This window comes from Podarcis raffonei, chromosome 3 (genome assembly GCF_027172205.1).
Source record: "Podarcis raffonei isolate rPodRaf1 chromosome 3, rPodRaf1.pri, whole genome shotgun sequence".
Lineage (NCBI taxonomy): Eukaryota > Metazoa > Chordata > Lepidosauria > Squamata > Lacertidae > Podarcis > Podarcis raffonei.
Window position 1 is genome coordinate 24,016,591 of NC_070604.1, and position 19,048 is coordinate 24,035,638.

At 41.5% G+C, this 19,048-nt stretch overlaps 1 protein-coding gene across 2 annotated transcripts in view; it reads right to left on the minus strand.

The window, feature by feature from the left end:
- The window catches only part of CSMD1 (CUB and Sushi multiple domains 1), a 949,519-nt gene that overhangs the window by 340,942 nt on the left and 589,529 nt on the right, over positions 1-19,048 (minus strand). For both annotated transcript variants that reach the window (XM_053380819.1, XM_053380818.1), the window contains exon 6: positions 4,137-4,249. In XM_053380819.1, the coding sequence (XP_053236794.1) occupies positions 4,137-4,249 (113 nt within the window). The remainder of the gene's footprint in view (positions 1-4,136; positions 4,250-19,048) is intronic.

Consider the following 19,048-nt stretch of genomic DNA (forward strand, 5'->3'; position numbering starts at 1 on the left):
TCTGAACACAAGCTGACTCAATCTTGCTGGATTTATAAGTATCTGAACTTCTTTTTGTGCAGCTGGTGGATATGTCACCATGAATATCAGCAATTTGGTAAATTTTGATATACACAAGGTTTATATGAGACAGTCAACTTCTACTTTTTTAGAGTTGTTATGACAACAAAAACTATTAACAAGTACTTGAATATTCACAAAACATGAATCAGGTCATTTGTTAAATCTGAGCCATTTTCTCATGTCTCCTGATATTTGAGTCTTCATGCTAATATGTACTGCTTCTGTGGAAAACATCTGAAAATGGTCACAGTAAAGACAAGCTAGTATAATGATTACAAGTAGGGATGGCTTTTAAGAGCCCTTCTCTAAGGAGAGGAGAGGTGTTCAAAAATCCACGCTGAAGAAATTATACCTCGTTCTATTTCAGGTAATTGAATGACTTCACTTTGTTAAACAGGGGGAGATTTAAGAGCCATCTCTGTGGTGACATCCAATTCTACTGCCAACCTAATGCCTCCATATCAACAGAGTTATCATGTTGGTACTAGATCAAGACTAATTAATTCACACAGGAAGATTCAGTATTGTGGGTAGATTGCTATGTTGTTTTTAGCTGCTTTATTTGATGATGCATTTTAGTATTTACTGTTGTTTATTTTATTATTTAGTCAGGGCTTTTTTTGTGTTTGTCCCCAGTATCCACCCTGGTATTTTTAGTTATGAAGGGTGGGCTATCAACATTTCAAATAATAAGTTATCAAGAGACTGTGGAGGCAAATGAGAAGTCTGATTTTAAAAGTAGTTTGGAAATTACCATGCCATTTCCCAATTTTTAACAAAATGGCTAAGCATATTTGCAAGTCAATCTGACAGGTGGGTCTCTCCATTTTGAAACATCACTGAAAATTGATAGCTGATGGATTCAGTCAAGAAGAGGTAATAACAGAGAGAACAGTATCAACATAACCGCTAAGCAACAAGATGTAAAATATGTCACATCCTGTGAGAGGAGGGATGACTTGGAAAAGTGGGATAGTATCTCCTATAGAAGCCTAACATAAACATCAGTTGTTATGCCTGATGTTCCATTTATAATAATAATAAATAACAACAACAACAACAACAACAACAATCACCCTACCTCCATTTCTGACAAAGGGTCAACTTTTTCTTATTAAAAACATGGGCAGGTGTTTATGTGAGGTGGTACCCATGGGGTAAGGGCCAGTTTTAACCATGCAAGCAAGATCCTTCTTTTTTAGGTGAAAATATCAGAGGTGTGGCCAGAAACAGCAACTTCACACAAATGTTTTCCACACAGATTTTGGTTTCTTAGTGACAATCACCCCCATTAAAAGGAATGGATAATGAATGACTTTTGTGAATCAAAATGTTACTCTTCTTCAGTTTAATAACTGTAGTTTTATTTAAATCCTCATTGCTTGTAGTGTTGCTTTCTGGCAAGTAATATGCTTAGGACTGCAGCTGATGTTAAATGAAACTGTACGTGCGAATTTGTAAGTATAACTAATTACTAACTCCAGGTGTATAAACAAGTGACTTTCCCTTGTTTTCTTTCCACTTTAATCACAAAAGTTGATTTTAGGCAAAGATTTATCAGGTAGGAACAAAATCAATAAACATTCCATTTTAGAAAAATTGCTTTTTGATAAATATCCTTGTGGACATATAGAAAAAGTGACAACGCTAAAGCTCTACTTTTCTCATAAAACAGAAATCTAATAAAGATGCCCACAAAGAAACGTCCAGCAGTCTGAATAGTGTGCTTTTTCTGAGAGTTGGGAAACGAGTCAGATTTCTGAGTGTTGAATCATGAAGATCTAGTATACCAATATAACAAAAAAGTATATAACTGATTGCCATCAATGCAGGAAATCATTAAGGGAGCTCTCTCATAAAACTATTATTTGTATCCTGCACTTCACCACCAAGCCCAGTTCTCTAGTTGGTCCTTGTCAGGTTCGGAGCAGCAGAGCCTTCCGTTACTTGGGCTAGTATTGAAATTATGTATGGATACAGCACTCCCAAGTGGGTGGGCTGAATTCAACTAAATAGTTAAAACGATTGGGAGCCAGAGCAATGAGTCCTGATAGGACAATGAGGCTTTCTTCCATCTCCTGCCCCCCATTGGCTCTGTGCAGTTGGGAAAACACCCAGAACAGTGCATGAGGGGAGGGGAAGAGAGAAGAGGTTGTTCCATCCAGCAGCACAAATGCTAGCATTGACCAAGAGAAATTCCTTAGTGTTACTTTAAATCCCACCCATAATTTTTGTACACAAGACTTGGATGGAAAGTTGCATTGAAAAAATTGGGGAAGTGCAACTTTCAATGGTTGCCTTTTTTCTCTTCTTGGATTATTTTGCAAAGTGTGCATTAGGTCCGTTTGCCTTTAAATGTGAACTGGATCTTCTTTTTTTACCATTAGTACAAGTGGGTTACCCAAATCACTTGAATTAAGTCCAACTGGCCATGGTTATTTTGTATCATCAACAGACCACTCGTGTAAATGCAGGTCATCTTATGAGGAAGACAGTATTTGTACTGTTCTCTAGGATTTTGTGCCATGTTGCAATTCAGATTCATATAAGCACCACCTTAGATGAATGGAAATGAAGTTATCATTCTGTGCTGTTCTTCCATTTTAAAATAGCCCTCTGGAATAAATTACTTTTGTTAAATCAAAGTTTATCCTTTATTTTGTGTTTCAGTGTAGACAGATTTATTTAAGAGTTTAGATTCTGTTTAAGTAACCATAATATTGAATAAATTAAAATGTATACCATAAAGAGAAGCACCCAACTCCCCCACCCCCAAGTTTTTAAATTACAAAATTTGAAAAGCTTCATCTATCAGAACGTGACATGGCATGATCATTCCTCCTGTAGTGTGAGTGCTGCACAAAAGGCTATGCATCTTCTCCAATAGCCTTAATCTATGTGCTCAAGTTCATGCTATAGCAAATTGATGCACAAGCATCCAACTGCTCACCCCTTAAATGATCAAAGCCCTTGCAACAGAGGCTCATGTTTACTGCAATTATTCAATCTGAACATAGCAGAGAAATTGGGTGCTCCCCACACTCTAGCAGAGCATCCTTTTCTGCTGGGAACTTGCACTCTAAGTCTAAATCTCAGCTGAGAAATTGACTGTGTGTGTGTGTGTGTGTGAGAGAGAGAGAGGGGGGGGGGAGAGGGAGGGAGGGAGGGAGGGAGGGAGGGAGAGGGAGAGAGAGGGAGAGAGGGAGGGAGGGAGAGAGAGGGAGAGAGGGATAAAGAGACTTTTGTCAAGAAAGCCCTCACATGTACCATCAGTTTCCAACTGGAATTCTAGGGCTCATAGTCCTAAGCAGGAAAAGACAGTCTGCCAAGCCCTGGAGAACCCCTTCTACCTTGGAGAGCATCACTAGTTCAGTAGGTGGTATTCAACAAAGTGCTTCTGCTACCAGAAGGACTTTTGGCTGGGCAATGGAACTCCCCGTCCCTCACCTCTCCCTGTGTGCCCCACAAATCTGTTTTGGGGGTTCTCAGAACCCTCTGGAGCAGATTTTGGGAGGACGCAGGGCCACATGGAAGGAGCTCCATTGTGGAAGCAGAAATCCTTGCACTCTAATACAAATTTCACTGGACACTGCCCAGTGTTTCCAACACCATTATTATAGCAGTCAGCATTTGAAGTTGCTATTTAAACAATGTCAAAGAACCCAAGACAATTAAAGGCGTAACAGGGAGGGGAATTTAAAATGGGTTTAAAGAAACCCACATAGTAGACATCTTAAATAATAATAATAAAATGTCTGGTCTAAAACAAAAGGGTTAACTGTGTTGGCAAGGCAGCAGTCCAGGAGGGACATATAACCGTATATGTCATGGTAACTAACTTCAAAAGAAATACAGCAGCAATCATGGGGCTATTAAACAGATTTCAACTGAGACCAATATTTTTGAGTGGCAAGGACTGTGATTCCAAGCTGGAAAGGACTTGGCTCTTGGCTGTTTATCCCCCAAATGTACAGTGTCTAAATAAAACATTTTCACTACCATGACTTCTTTTAGATTTTTTGGGGGGGGGCATGGAATAGATTTCTACTGACAGTTCCCTATGTAATTCTTACCTTGAAACTGGGCATTAAATCCTTTCCGCCTGTGATTACTGTCAGAAGTGAAATGGAGCCGTAACCAGTTTTTGCTGCTGATAACAGGAGAGGGAAGATTCATGCCTGTCAACCTAGGGAGAGTAAAAAAATGTGGCATTGAAAAGTGAAGCAAAAACTCATTAGGCTCATTACTGCGTGCATGTGAAGATAATGCATACGTAGTATTAATAAAGATATACAATTAAATACAGCAGTCTGGACATATTATACTTAATCTCTATCATAATGGACTATGCTGACACGGCTTAGCTTTTTCTTTTTTATGAAATGTTTTACACAGAAGCCACATATACATTTCATGCCATACAGAAGTAGAGTTGATGTATGGGCAATTTGAGCTTTCCAATACCTCTCAAAACAACAGGTTTTCATCTGAGACATGGCCTTACATTCAAAATTGGTTACATATAATTTTCAAACATTTCACTGTAGTAGTAAAGCAATCAGAATGATTACATCAAGCAGACTGTACATAAGTTATTCAACCACCCTCACACCCATCAATAAGCACATTGTGTTATGCAACAGTTATGCAACAGAATGCCTGGGAAAACAGGTCAAACTTGAAAATTAAGGGATACTGAGTGACTTCTTTTCCAAGAGGAACACACTCCTGCTTATTGTTGAGTGTCCAACACAATAATCTTTGTACCTCAATTCCTTATATCCCCAGAGTATGTGTGCTTGCACCAGCATGCTCACTTCCTGAAGCATCATCTCTCTTCATTATAATGAAGCACTAATCACACCTCAGTCGGTAGAACATGAGACCCTTAATCTCAGGGTTGTGCGTTTCAGCTCCACGCTGGGCCAATGATTCCTGCATTTGCAGAGGGTTTGACTAGATGACCCTTCTAGTCCCTTCCAACCCTGCAATTTTATAATTCTATGATTCTAACAACTGTAGCAGTCCTTTGCCCCAGTACACACACAGTATAAAGGTGATTGGTGAAATGGGTGTGTCCAATGATGGGGTGTGTCCAATGATGGGAGCTGAACCTATACAGTTGGAAAAACAAAGTTTAAATTTGAATTAAAAACTTTGGGTTGGATCCAGAGCAGCTGTCTCCATATAATAAGCCACCTTCATCAAAAGAAGCTTCGGATAAAATGCAGTATCCAACATACAATGTTACCATCAAATATTATATGGTCACAGCTGTGGTCCTTTGTAAAGGGTGAGATGGCTGAATCACATTCCACAATTACATAGAGAAATTGGGGGGGGGGAGCATAAATTCTACAGCTTAGAAAATTGTTCTAAATAGGGTGGTTAAGTCCAGCCTGTTAATAAGAACATTGTTCCACCTGTTGGCACCAATTTTTCTGCTTACCTTGAGGGGAAAATAGCTCACATTCCCTGTACTTGATGCCACAGTTAAAGCAAATGATGGCAAGATCCCCAGAGCACCATCTACCCACATCTTGTGAGATCAGTTGTGAGTTGCAAACTTGAGGATGTGGACAAGACACCTGCAGTGATCTGGCTGACTCTTGCCCATCTTGGCTTGTGTGATCTAGTCAAGGAGGGCTTGACAGAGTGGTTCCAGGAAATGGCTAATGATTCTTTGCAGGAGGGGTGGAGCTGACTACTTCAATGGAAGCAGCAGCCTCCTGAAGAGAATATCCCTGGACCCAAAGGTATTAGATAACTACCAATCAGTTGTAGTTTTCTATAGGGTGGTAGCTGGGCAGCTGCAGGTGCACCAAGATGAAGCTGAACATCTAAATCTTTTTTCAATCCAGTTTCTGGCTGCTTCAGCCCAGAAGTTGCCTCTGTACTCCTGAATATGGGCCCGTCCGAGTCCCTTTGAGAGCAGAATCCACATACAAAGTCAGAAGACAGTCCAGAGGTCAGAGGGTCCAGGTGATCACAGAGCCAAGGATCTAGTCCAGAGGTCAGGAAGTTCAGATGGTCACAGAGCTAAGGATCCAGATGGAGAGAAGGAAGCAGCAGTGCAGAGCCAGGAACTAAAGGCATTTTTTTTCTAGCATCTGCCTGCTGCTTAGGAAAGACTAAGAGCTGCTACTCATCTGTGCCTTCTCCTTTGTGAAGGTTGATCAGTTTCAGGTGAAGTCACGCTGCCTTCACCTCCTTCAGGCTGCTGTTCAGCAGGCAAAGCTGATTCCTGGCCCATGACATTTATCATGAGAAGTGGAATGCCACCTTGATGGTTGTCTATGATCCCTTGGTGGCTTTTGATATTGTGGACAATGGTATACCCTTCTGGAGAGACTCTGTCAGTTGGGGGTAATATGTGACAATGGGTCCACTCCTGTCTCCAGATTTGCTACCACTGTTTGGCACAGTGGCAATTGTGTTGTGGGGTTCAACAGGGTTCTGTCTTGTCTCTCGTCCAATTTGATACCTTTAGGATGGGGGGAGTCATCTGGGGATTAGGAGCAATGTGCCATCAGTGTGCTGATGACACCCATATCTATCTCTCCATTCCATCCGAACCAGGAGAGACAGATGTGCTGGGGCTAGTGTTGAGATGTTTGGGGGTTCAGGTGTATTAAGTGAGTTGGCAAACCTGTAGCAATTTGTCTCTGACTACAGAAAACCGGAAATAAAATATTAAACCACCACCAAAGCTAAAAGGTATGAAAGGTCACACTGTCCCCCACAAGCTTAAGACAGCTTTTCATTACTTCCTATCTGTCCAAGAAGCCTACTCATCAGGTGTTGGGAAAAAATAGCCAACCAGGCCACCCACCACCTCACACCAGTTTTTATCCTCCTTTAAGAGACAACCTCTGCCTTCTTTTGCTGCCTGTAACCCATATAAGCCATCAGGAAGAGCCTGCAGGTTTGCAGCCCCTTATCAGCTGCAGCTGCAGGTTACTTACTTATGAGCAAGCAGCCAACCTAGCATCTTTTTTGTCACACTTGTCCCTACTGAGCCTTGCTTTTGATTACAAGCTAATGCTAACAGTGTGCCTTGCAACCATGGCTTACTTCCTTTCAATTAAAAGCATGTCCTTGAGGGAGTAAATAAGATTAACACATCTCCCTCTTTGTCGAATATGGCTCGGTCCATCAAACATTCACCCTGCAAGCAAAAACACTGATCTGACTTGACTCTGTGCTGTGGAAGCTAATTCACCTCTCGGTGTCTCTGTTTCTCTTCATCTCCTGCTGGTATAAAATGTACAAATTTCCTTCCTTCTTTCTTAACCTAGGGTACTTTTGCTTACTATGTACTTGGCACTGTGGTTAATATAATGAAGTCATGACCTCCTTTGGGACTTACTGAAACCAATTCACAAATACATAAACCCAGACACGATTAAATAATGTAATAAATCATCTACATGGACTGTTTGCATGTCAAAGCCTAAGATAAAACAGGATTTTCAAAGGAAAACCCTTAACAGTGCTGTGCTTGGAAGATGGAACCCTATTGTCATGATGTCCTCCATTTTGTGTCCACATTGGCCACAATGACTGCATCTATGATGTCTCCACCCCAGCCCCCACTTCTTATACATTATGCTTTGTTATTTTGTGTTTACAGTATATTACAAAATTATGTTTAGTGGGCCCAAAGGCATTTCTGGCCACACATAACAATATGTTCAAACTGTCAGAACTTTCTGTGTGCCCTGATCCCTTTTATGGCTGCTTTCCCAGGACCAGGGAATTATTCTGCAGATGTTTTCCTCTACTTTCCTTTAATGATATGCCCAATACGAAATCTATCTGTAAAGGGCAAACAGAAATAACACAGGTCAGAGGAAAATGCATAAAAATAATGCAGGAGAGTATTATGCGGTATTTCATAGACTCATAGGATTTATTTATGCAATTTATATTCCACCTGTGAAAGGAGTAGACAAGGTGGAAAATACAAAAAATCAAAACAAATTAACTACACTGTACAGCATAAACCCAAGACCTTACTTCTCTCAAGTCTATGTAACACGTATTATATTAACATAAACTAGGCTGAATTAACTAAAGGAAAGGAAAGAAGCACAAGAAAGTAAGTTAGTCAGTTAGATCTACACCTTCCTCTTCCTTCCAAAGCAGCCCAGGGCAGCAGCAGGTTCCCTCTAGATCTCAGGAGGAACCACCAACTTTGTGGAAGAAAAGGTCCAGTTGACGAGGGACTGCTCCTGGCCTGGGAGTTTCACTACTCCATTTCCCAGCAATCTGCCTTATACTGAGTCGGACCATTGATCCACCTAGCTCAGTATTGTCTACACTGACTGCTATGAGCACACCAGGCTTTGGGACAAAGGTCAGTCCCATCCCTGTCTGGAGATGCTGGAGATTTAACCTTAGACCTTCTGCATGCGAAGCCACTGCGCTACATCCTCATCCCTGGAAAAGACAACACACTGGCTTCCAGGACATCTCTTATCCCTGGAGAAGGAAGCAACAAGCACCCTTCAACTTCTATGTTTACTCTCATCCTTTTCCTTCCACTCCCTTGCTTACTCTCTTGCTTACTCCCATCTGGGGTGATGCTCCCAGCTGCTCCTCCATGTACTTGACTGGAACAGTGTCACTCTCCAGAGACTCAGCTGGTGCTCTCTCTCTCTTCTTTTTGGCACCAAGTGCAGACCTTTGAGATCTATCTGTTTTAAATGAATTTTTAATACTGTTCCCCCGCCCCCCGCTCTGCTGTGTTGTTTTAATGTTATCCAATTTTACTCTAGCTTCATTTCTGATGTATGTTGCTCTGAAAGCCCTTGACTGAGGAGCAAGCACATACAAATACATAAATATATACATAAAAAAAGAGGTGTGGGCCACACTGAAGAAGCAAACAGCTTGTGCATGTGCCTATTGGGTTTTGGTCATGCGTTTCCTGTATCTCACTGTGTCTCACTAGAACACACATTGGATATTAAGAACTCACAGGAGTTTTAGAAACAGTGCAGAAGATAGAATGGTCATTATCTGTTGTTCCAGGACTGCTGGTAGCATTCTCTCCATGAGTCAGCAATAAATATCCCTATTTTTAAGTTACTGAGGAAATATATGATCTGTCTGTTCATAGATTGGAGGGGTTTAATACTTCTCCATTTTTTATTTTACTCCCTTCACATATAAAACTGGTACACCAGGAAGAACTTTCACCTAGAATATCTTTCTCCAATATGCTTGGTCTGTAGCTGGAAATTTAGTTTCATTTTAAATAACAGTAAGGGAGTACTTAAACACTGGCTCTCATCCTCCCCCCACCCCCACCTCATAATTTAATTGACAGTCCATTTACAGTGGTTTAGCAATATTGAGGGCTTGAGAAGGTCGTGCTGAAATTCACAGACACGTTTGATATTAACTGTTCTACGGGTTTTGTATCTAGGGGGCAGGGAGAACTGCTCGAGGAACACTGGGGCAGATGTGTTGCTATATGTAGAACCAAGTTGCATGTCAAATATTTTGTGATGGGTTGTAGTGAGTTCCTGCAATTTTATCTTTTCTGATGTCCTGGTGATGTGGTGGTAGGGTTTTAAAAACGTTTGCCCCTTTCATCTCCTAGCATGCTGGACTTTCTCTGTTGGACTGGAATATGTGACATTTGCCTCTGGTCATTGCCATGGCTTCTAAAAGCAGCAGACCACATTTATGCACAAACCCTATGCCAAGATTGAAAACCAGAGGTTTCTTCTGAAGTTAATAATTAGTATATTTCCATCAGCCAGTGAAGGACTTAAGTAATAAATTAAACTTCAACCTGCAAATAGATACATGTATATGAATTATTCAAACATGTATACATTAGACAGAAACTTCAAGGAGTAAAATTGTGTTCCTTATTAAATCTATGTCATTCCCTCTTTCAGAGGAAGTGAAGAGTCTGTCTTTGAAGCTCTCATTAGACTGTCAAAGGGATAAATCTGCAGTTATCTTATTAAAATCTGCCAACTTAGCCAGATTTGCCACTCAAACAACTGATTTATTAAAATACCTTATAATTTGCCAACTTATTTAACTGGAATTTTCCATAAATACATATATGCCATTTGACAAAAATGAAAAAGCACTCCCCTTCCCCTTACTTACATGGACATGATTGGACATTGGTTTTATTGAACATATAAACAAAGGGATTTTATATCTGTATGGCATCAAATGGAATTTAAGCGAACTAACAGCATTCTGGGCCCCCATTATCACATGCCTGATTGGTGTCTGTGCCTGCATAGTAATGGCTATATCTGATGAAGTTCTGTAAACATATGGGTCGATTTTTCTTTGGGATATTGCTGTTAATGGGGGTGCCATATCTCAGTGTTAAGAGTACATGCTTTGTATGGAAAGGGTCCTATGTTAACACCATGGCATCTCCAGGTAGGAGCCCCTTGCCTGAAACCCTGGAAAGACACTGCAAACCAGTGTAGATAATGCTGAGCTAAATAAGGGAAACGAGTGGCGCTGTGGGTTAAACCACAGAGCCTAGAACTTGCCAATCAGAAGGTCGGCGGTTCGAATCCCCGCGACGGGATGAGCTCACGTTGCTCAGTCCCTGCTCCTGCCAACCAGCAGTTCGAAAGCACGTCAAAGTGCAAGTAGATAAATAGGTGCCGCTCTGGCGGGAAGGTAAAGTGTTTCCGTGTGCTGCTCTTGTTCGCCAGAAGAGGCTTAGTCATGCTGGCCACATGACCTAGAAGCTGTACACTGGCTCCCTCAGCCAATAAAGCGAGATGAGCCCCGGAACCCCAGAGTCGGTCACGACTGGACCTAATAGTCAGGGGTCCCTTTACCTTTACCTTTAAATAAGCCAATGGCCTGTTACAGCATGAGGCAGTGTCCAATGGAAGAATCTAGATTGCAAGTGTGGAGCTCTACCAGGTGAACTAGGCCCCGAGTTTTAAGACAAGACAGATTTTGCTATTATGTCAAATTTCCATTTCACTAAAATAAAAATTTCAGTTATATTACTGCAACACTTCCTCATCCCTTTTGCTTAATATATTAATGAAAAATTCCACAGTATTAAACAGGCATGAAGCCACTCGATATATTGAAGTCATGATGGTCAAGCCTAATATGCTGGCAACTGTCATTATCACCCAACAAGACTGAGCAGGAATGTATACAAAGCTGAGAAGTGGACAGGACAACATCTTATATAACGATTAGTGGAAGAAGGATTTTTGTTATTATATGAAGAATGAATGGTACTCAAATATCTAAAAGTCTGGATGTGAAGGTTACTGTTAAAAAGAAGAGCAAAAGCAAGAGTCAGGATGGGGGATTTATTTGGTTTGCTTTTTTGCAATAGACCAACCCAAGCTGACACTCAAGATTTACTGTGGATCAGAACACAACTCCCAGCTGGATTACACACTTCTCTAAATTTTGCAATGCATAAAGGTAGCACAAAATATGTATTTTGTATTGAATATTCACATAACATGCATTGTATTATGGATGAAAGCATTGAAGACTGTATTTTATGTGTTTAAATGTGTATTTTACAAGTGCATACAAAATGTATATACCATATTTTTCCATGTATAACACGCCCCCATGTATAAGACGACCCCTATTTTGGGGGACTACAAATTAAGGAAAGAGTTGTGAAACTTTTTTGGGGACATTGCCCAGAGTTGTTGAGCATTTTGGGGGGGGGGGATTGCCCAGAGTTGTTGAGCTTTTAACGAAGCCACCAATCGTCTGCCCGTTCACCAACAGCAGCCATAAATTGTGCGCCCATTTGCCCCAGCAGCCCTTGCCTCAGACACCAATCACCCGCCCAATCACCGTGAAAAATCTCCTGCTTGCAGCTGATACCAATCGCCCGTCCCCCCTCTGCACTATCCATGTACAAGACAACCACTGATTTTTAACATTATTTCTTAATTAAAAAAACCCTTGTCTTATACACAGAAAAATGCGGTAATTTAAATGTGGACTTTCCACGAAAAATTCAAAATAATCTGCACAAAATAGGATAAAATGGAACCATGCTGAAGTGTTCACAAGACTGATGCGGGATGGAATTAGTTGGTCATCCTATCACTAAACGAGACTTCTGTTGCTGGCTTTTGAACGGAATGCCACAATCCGGTTTTCAGTTGAGCTGGATGGGACCATAAAATGTTTTCCATTTGGGACTCTGCCTCGTCATTAAGCATCTATTCTGAATCAGAGAAACATAACGTTTCTGTACACATAGTACATGTACAGTAATACCTCCGCAAACGTCCGCCTTGTCTAGTGTCCATTCCAGGGAACATCCATGGCAAACCCGGAAGTACCAGAACAGGTTACTTCCGGGCTTGCTGCTCACGCATGCACAGAAGCGCTAAATTGCATTTTGTGCATGTGCAGAAGTGCAAACCGCTCCGTGTGCGTGTGCAGACGCGGCACTTTGCCCTGCGTCCTTTTCGGCTAGCAGCTGGGGCTCCGGAATGGATGCCAGCCGCAAAACAAAGTAAGACTGTATCTCTCAGACAACCCAAAAGAAGTTAGGTACAAAAAAAGCCTAACTCTTAACTGATTCTGGTATAGCGGCATGCTAAATATTCACGAAATTGAACAATACTTGAAGAATAGAGTTAATATCCAAGTTATACAATATAAAGACAATACTTGCAATATCCAGGTTAAAACTGCTTCCTCAAAAGTTAATTACTTCTCTGCAGCTGACATTTGGGTACAATAGGACATTACAAGTCTAGAGTTTTGTTGATGTATGGCTTCCACTGGCCAATTCGGGTGGAACTTTAAGCTTGAGGACATAACAGATCAATTAAATGTTTATTGTTTAGAGGAATTATATTAGCCTCCAGGTTCTTAAACTGTATGTGGCTTGTCTTGGCTCTGCATGGAGTTCTTCCTTTGGGGAAGGATGTGTGTGTCAATTCTTACAAATCAAAGTTGGGGGAGGAGTGCCCCCAGTCAGGGAGGAAAATCAGTGAAGAGCACAGACAGTTAAATCTTCATTTGTTCTACTAGAAAGCAAGTGTAAGTGAGGGAATATATATTCAAGCCACCACCACCCCAAAAAAACTTTTCTACTCAAAGATCTTGCTGATAACAATAACGTTTTAACAAAGTAAAAGATATTGAAGGCGTTGTTGTTGTTGTTGTTGTTGTTGTTGTTGTTATTATTACATTCAGTAATTCATATCCTAGCTGACACACGTCTCAGCTGGTAGTGTTCCACCTGCTGTACATCAACAGAATGACCCACCCCAAATCTGTGTACAGTGGTACCTCGGGTTACATACGCTTCAGGTTACATACGCTACAGGTTACAGACTCAGCTAACCCAGAAATTATGGAGGCCAATGGCGTCCGGGGGTCCGGCACACTTCTCTGCGCGGCTCTGGTCTTCCCCCAAGGACCTTTGACTCCAGCAGAGTAAACACAGCGGAACAGAAGCTTGAACGCTCTTCGTGTGAGGGCAATAACTCAGGCTGAACGCAGGCTGTCTCCTTATCTTTAAAGTCTTTATTCCTTAGCAAAACACAACAGCTATAAATTTCCCGGCGACAGTTCGCTCATCGCTGCTCTCTCCACGGAGCAAACACGCACACACTGAGAGACGCAGTAAAACCCTCCCTTCAGTGTTCTAAACCACGCCTCAAAATGTGAGACGTCATCACTCAGAACTCTTAACCCTGTAAGTTCTGAGCCTCTCTCCATAGAAATAGTGCTTCAGGTTAAGAACTTTGCTTCAGGATGAGAACAGAAATTGTACGGCGGCGGCACAGCAGCAGCAGGAGGCCTCATTAACTAAAGTGGTGCTTCAGGTTAAGAACAGCTTCAGGTTAAGAATGGACCTCCAGAACGAATTAAGTACGTAACCAGAGGTACCACTGTATTCAGTCAGGTGAGGACTGGACAGGGCACCTGGATAGCAAGTGGGCAGAAGATGACATCACAAATGTCACCTTAGTGTTTATCACAACTCACCTGCTGCTGCACCAAAAAACCTTGTTGGACAGAGTTGGGACACATTAACATCATCTATCTCATCCAACATCACTCATTGTATTTCCATCATACAGATCACCAAATCCTGGAATAGCAGGATGGCTAGCAATTTCATGTTGAGCACCACTAGCTCCTTGACAGTCAGAGGGCTGTTGACAGGATACCCAGGGTATTTCTGGCTGAGAGCAGAAAAGGTAAAGAGCCAACTATCGTATCCCATCTTGCATTATCTTTTTTTTTTTTTGTCACATTGGTATGCAGCCCTTTGCACACACATATATTCTTTACAAGCACAGAATTACAGACATACATCATTATGCCAGCTTAATCCCCTGTACACCAGTAATATGCCCCAATATGTTCATTGTGGAAAAAATTCCTGGGTCTGGATCTACTATCCTACTTTATTTTAAATATTTCTTAATCACTCTTCATCAAGGATCCAAGGGTATTAAACAAAAGCATGAATCAAACTAATTCACACAACATATAACTGGGCCAAAATTTCAAAAACCATCAAACATCTAGATACCTGGGAAAATGCTACCCAAAAGCTTGTAATGTCAGAGTCAGATATATGTTCTTGGGGAGAGCATTTCAAATTAAGGGTACCACTATAAAAAGTCCCTTCTGCAAACACATTACATGCTTCTACTAATGAAGGTACTAAGAGCATCTTCTCTTCTGTATCTCCTATTAGTTATTTCATTTATGAATGCAAATCTATATTCTTATATATGAAACAAGATTGGAGTAAAATCTTGCAGCAACATCCTCAAAACCATACACAATTAGCTGTTGCCATTAGGTTGTAAACACCACCCTTAATCAATTGTGATGATTATGTCATACTTTTTAGATATTTGTTCTATTTTTGAGATTGCCTTGAGTGCCATTAAAAAGCTTTTCCTCCTAATGAGTCTGCAAAGATCAACCATTTTTAGCAAGGTATCAAATAATGAATACAAAGCTGGAGCAAAAGATTTCAGTACTTGCAATATACAATGCAGTAGTATATTAACTGCAATGTAATTCACCCATAAGAAAATAAGGTTAGTACCTTCAAGTCAATCATTGGCTTGGAAAGTTTACTATTTTATTCAAGTTTCTGATATAAAAAAGCCTAAGAAGCATGTTAAATTAGTGACACAACTCATAAATTACATAGCATTATGGGGACTTGAAAATATAAAAGTTTTAGTAACCATGTGGAGAATAAATGTCAGTTCAAAAATAGGTGCACTGCTGTCACAGTGATTATATTTAAAATTCTCATTTGCCAGCAGAATATGCAGTGGTATTTGACATAACCTTATATGTTCCATTCAGTACATTATTGATGTCTGGCATAATCCACCAAAGTTTGACTCAACATATTTCAACTGAGCTTCTACAGACACAAAACTTTGTGACTTACTTGCAGTTCACCAGTGTTGCAGCACTCTATATTCTCTACAAGTACTGAAGGGGAAAACATTATACACACTATAAAATGACATCAACCACCGATACCTTATTTAGGTAACCCTAATATCTGACACTGGTTTCTGTAAAGCTACCTATGGACTAGGTGGGTGTATAAAAGGTAAAGGGACCCCTGACCATTAGGTCCAGTCGTGACTGACTCTGGGGTTGCGGTGCTCATCTCGCTTTACTGGCCGAGGGAGCTGGCGTACAGCTTCCGGGTCATGTGGCCAGCATGACTAAGCCGCTTCTGGCGAACCAGATCAGCGCACGGAAACACCGTTTACCTTCCCGCCGGAGCGGTACCTATTTATCTACTTGCACTTTGACATGCTTTCGAACTGCTAGGTTGGCAGGAGCAGGGACCGAGCAACGGAAGCTTACCCCGTCGTGGGGATTCGAACTGCCGACCTTATGATTGGCAAGTCCTAGGCTCTGTGGTTTAACCCACGGCGCCACCCGCGTCCCATCAGGTGGGTGTATAGAATGTAATTAATAATTATCTTACCAAAGCTCAGAACTGGGAGAAATTCATAACGGCAAAGTCAAGTTTGCTCCATGCTCTGCACCCTGGAGGCCGTTCTGAACCAGGATCCATCAATGCCCAAGCTGCTCTCACAGCCGTTATTCAATGGCATTGGGACTCATCCAGACCCAAGCCTGAAGCTGACAGTAGCAAGCCTTAGGATCTCAAATTTCAACGTCGCCCAATGCGATGCCAAAATTTGGCTCCCCTCCACTTATTGCACTCCATTGTAAATCATAGTTGTGGTGTCCCCAGTGGCGGGCCTGAGGCTCTGCACCCTGTGTGACGGAACTAGTCTCGCTCCCCTAAATCTGCCCTGTGTAATGCAATTCTGGGCGTGCCTACACAGAAGTACAACGTACCGGGTTCAGTGGGACTTGCTCCCAGTTACGCATACAAAAGACTGCAGCCTTTAAAAAAGTTTTCACCACATCAGTTTAGAGAAGACTGCTGAAGTTTCACCTTTTTCATCAATTGATATATCGTCTGTCTAAAAATGTCCAGGGAAAAAACAATCTTAAATCTGAAGGGAAAATCCACACAATAGCACGAAGAAGAAGGGAACACATTACATAAGGCCATTTTCCAGCATACCATACTTCAGATAATAGATTCTGGACCTCACTGTTTTGTTGGTTCTTAACACAGCAGTAGTCACGACAGCAACTTTGGGCACAGACTTCTCTTTACTGGGTGTGCTTTAATCTCATGCTAGCATTCTATTTCTTTCACAGGCAACCTACAATCATTCTTCAAGCTAATGCCCAGGAAGTAAAGCTCACAACTTTAATGGCTTTACTGTAAAGAAGGTGGAAAAAACCCCAGCTCTATTACCAGCAATTGGGGGGAAGAGGGATAGAGCTAGAGATGCATTAATTCAGGGTGGGCAACATGTGGCCCTCCAGATTGTTTTGGGTGCTAGTGACCTAGTATCATTATGTATTTCATAAATTAAACAGATAATGTTGCTGTTGTGGTGGTGCCACCAGTAGAGGTCATTTGGCACAATCACTTTCCTGTTGATAGCAAATCCTATAATACTACTACTATGCACTGATCAACTTCAGGCCCCTCCAAGAATACTGAGTTTCTGGTGTCTGGAGATGTTTCAGCAATGGAACAGGAGCTTCAATAGAGATATTGGTAACTTAGGAGAGCAAAGGTTGAGAAAGCTGTTGATTTGATTAATTAGTATATTAAAGTAATGGATTTATATATTTATGGAAGTCCTCAGCTCAAACCTTTCCTTTTTAATATGTCATAGATCCTTGCCTGGGGGCATAAAACATCTTCTTAAACATGTGATCAGTGGCATATTCCACCCTCCACTACGTGACTTCTCAGAGTCAAGAGAGATTAATTTGAGCCAGTTGTTCAATTAATCACTGTGTGTGGCAATAAGTATGGCCAGCTGTAATTTCCCTCCTGCATGCTGTTCTCTCCTGCCCCACCTAGGCCGCCTGGCTTGCACTATGCTTGTTAAAACACTGTTGTAACCAGTGATATAAATAATTTTTTTAGAAAAAGAGGTGCTGGAACTCCCCATGAACACCTCCCTCGTTCACTTAGAATGCCAATGGCGGCCACCTGAGAGCTGCTGGAACTGAATTCCAGTAAGTTCCGGCTGAAAAAAAGCCCTGGCCATAACAGAAGGATGAGGGGAAGAACGTATGCTTGTTATATTTTCATTTTTACAGCTTTTCACTGTTACAAACCATCCCAGAGTGGGACACATACCAATTTGAAATTGCAATGATTAAAATATATCATTCACAGACTGAACAAACAGTAAAGTGGTCAGTCATAGCAGACTCCAGCATTAATCCCAAGCAAATGCCTGAGCAAACAAGTGTGTTTTCGGAAGCCACTGAAAATTCATGAAACTCAGCACCAACCCATATCACAGAGGAGAGAGATGTGACTAATACCACTAATCTATTGAAATGACCCTGTGGGTAGGAGAATGACCACTTCAACACAGTGCCTCCTACTACTAAGGCCCAGAGCCAATCCAGTGGGATGCCACGGTTGAGGGCATTGAATCGTCTGAGAGATCAAAGAGGGTCATCAGGGCATCTCTCTTGATAAAGGCCATCCATCAAGGCAGCCAAGACTAATTTGTCCCAAAATCAGGCTTCGGTCCAAATTGGAGTGGGTCCAGGTAATACATTTCCTCTAAAAGCACCTGAAGTTGTATAGCCAACACCTCCTCCAGCACCTTCCCTAGGTAGGGGATAAAACAGGGTCTGTCCATGTTAAAATGAAACAGTTCAGACAACCTGCTTGCAGCTTACTGTACAACACACATAGCTAGAGAGTAACACACACAAACTCCAAATAGTCTTGTAGATTGGGCCCAAGTCCTAGTCCCACTCCTGTCACTTTCTTCAATCTTCCTGAACAAGATGGGTTGTGGCATGGGGGGGAGAGGGAATCACTCTAAATCAGGCAGAGGTACCGTATCTTCCATGAAGAGAAGAATTTTGGAGAAATCAGGGGGATGCTGAAGGAGGAAGTTGCCCTCCATCCAAAGACACCAAGAAATAGCTGCAGATGGAATTGATTTACCAGGCATTTTCTGTGAGATAAGCCACTCTGGCTGCTCCTGCCTTTCAGTGCTTTTAGCCAATGAAGTTGGAACGCTGACTGATAAGTGAGTTATTTGGACAATAGGCAATAGGAATCCCTAAAGAGGTGCTGTTTCCCCTGCCCCCATAGTACACTTTTCCTGCTTCTGTGTCTTTTTTAGTCCTTGAAATATCCAAAGTTTCCCCTCGCAGTTTTCCTAGCAACCAGAACGCATGTCTCTAGTGGTGGGTTCATATGAGATTTGGTACTCCCTATAAGTTATTTTGTGCAAATACTACTACCCAATAAGTGTGAGTAGATGTTAAAGAAATCTATCACTATGGAAAATGCAAAATCTGCACAAAAAAGTTTTAATCATGTCTCCTGCTGTGCAGGAACTAAAGAAGA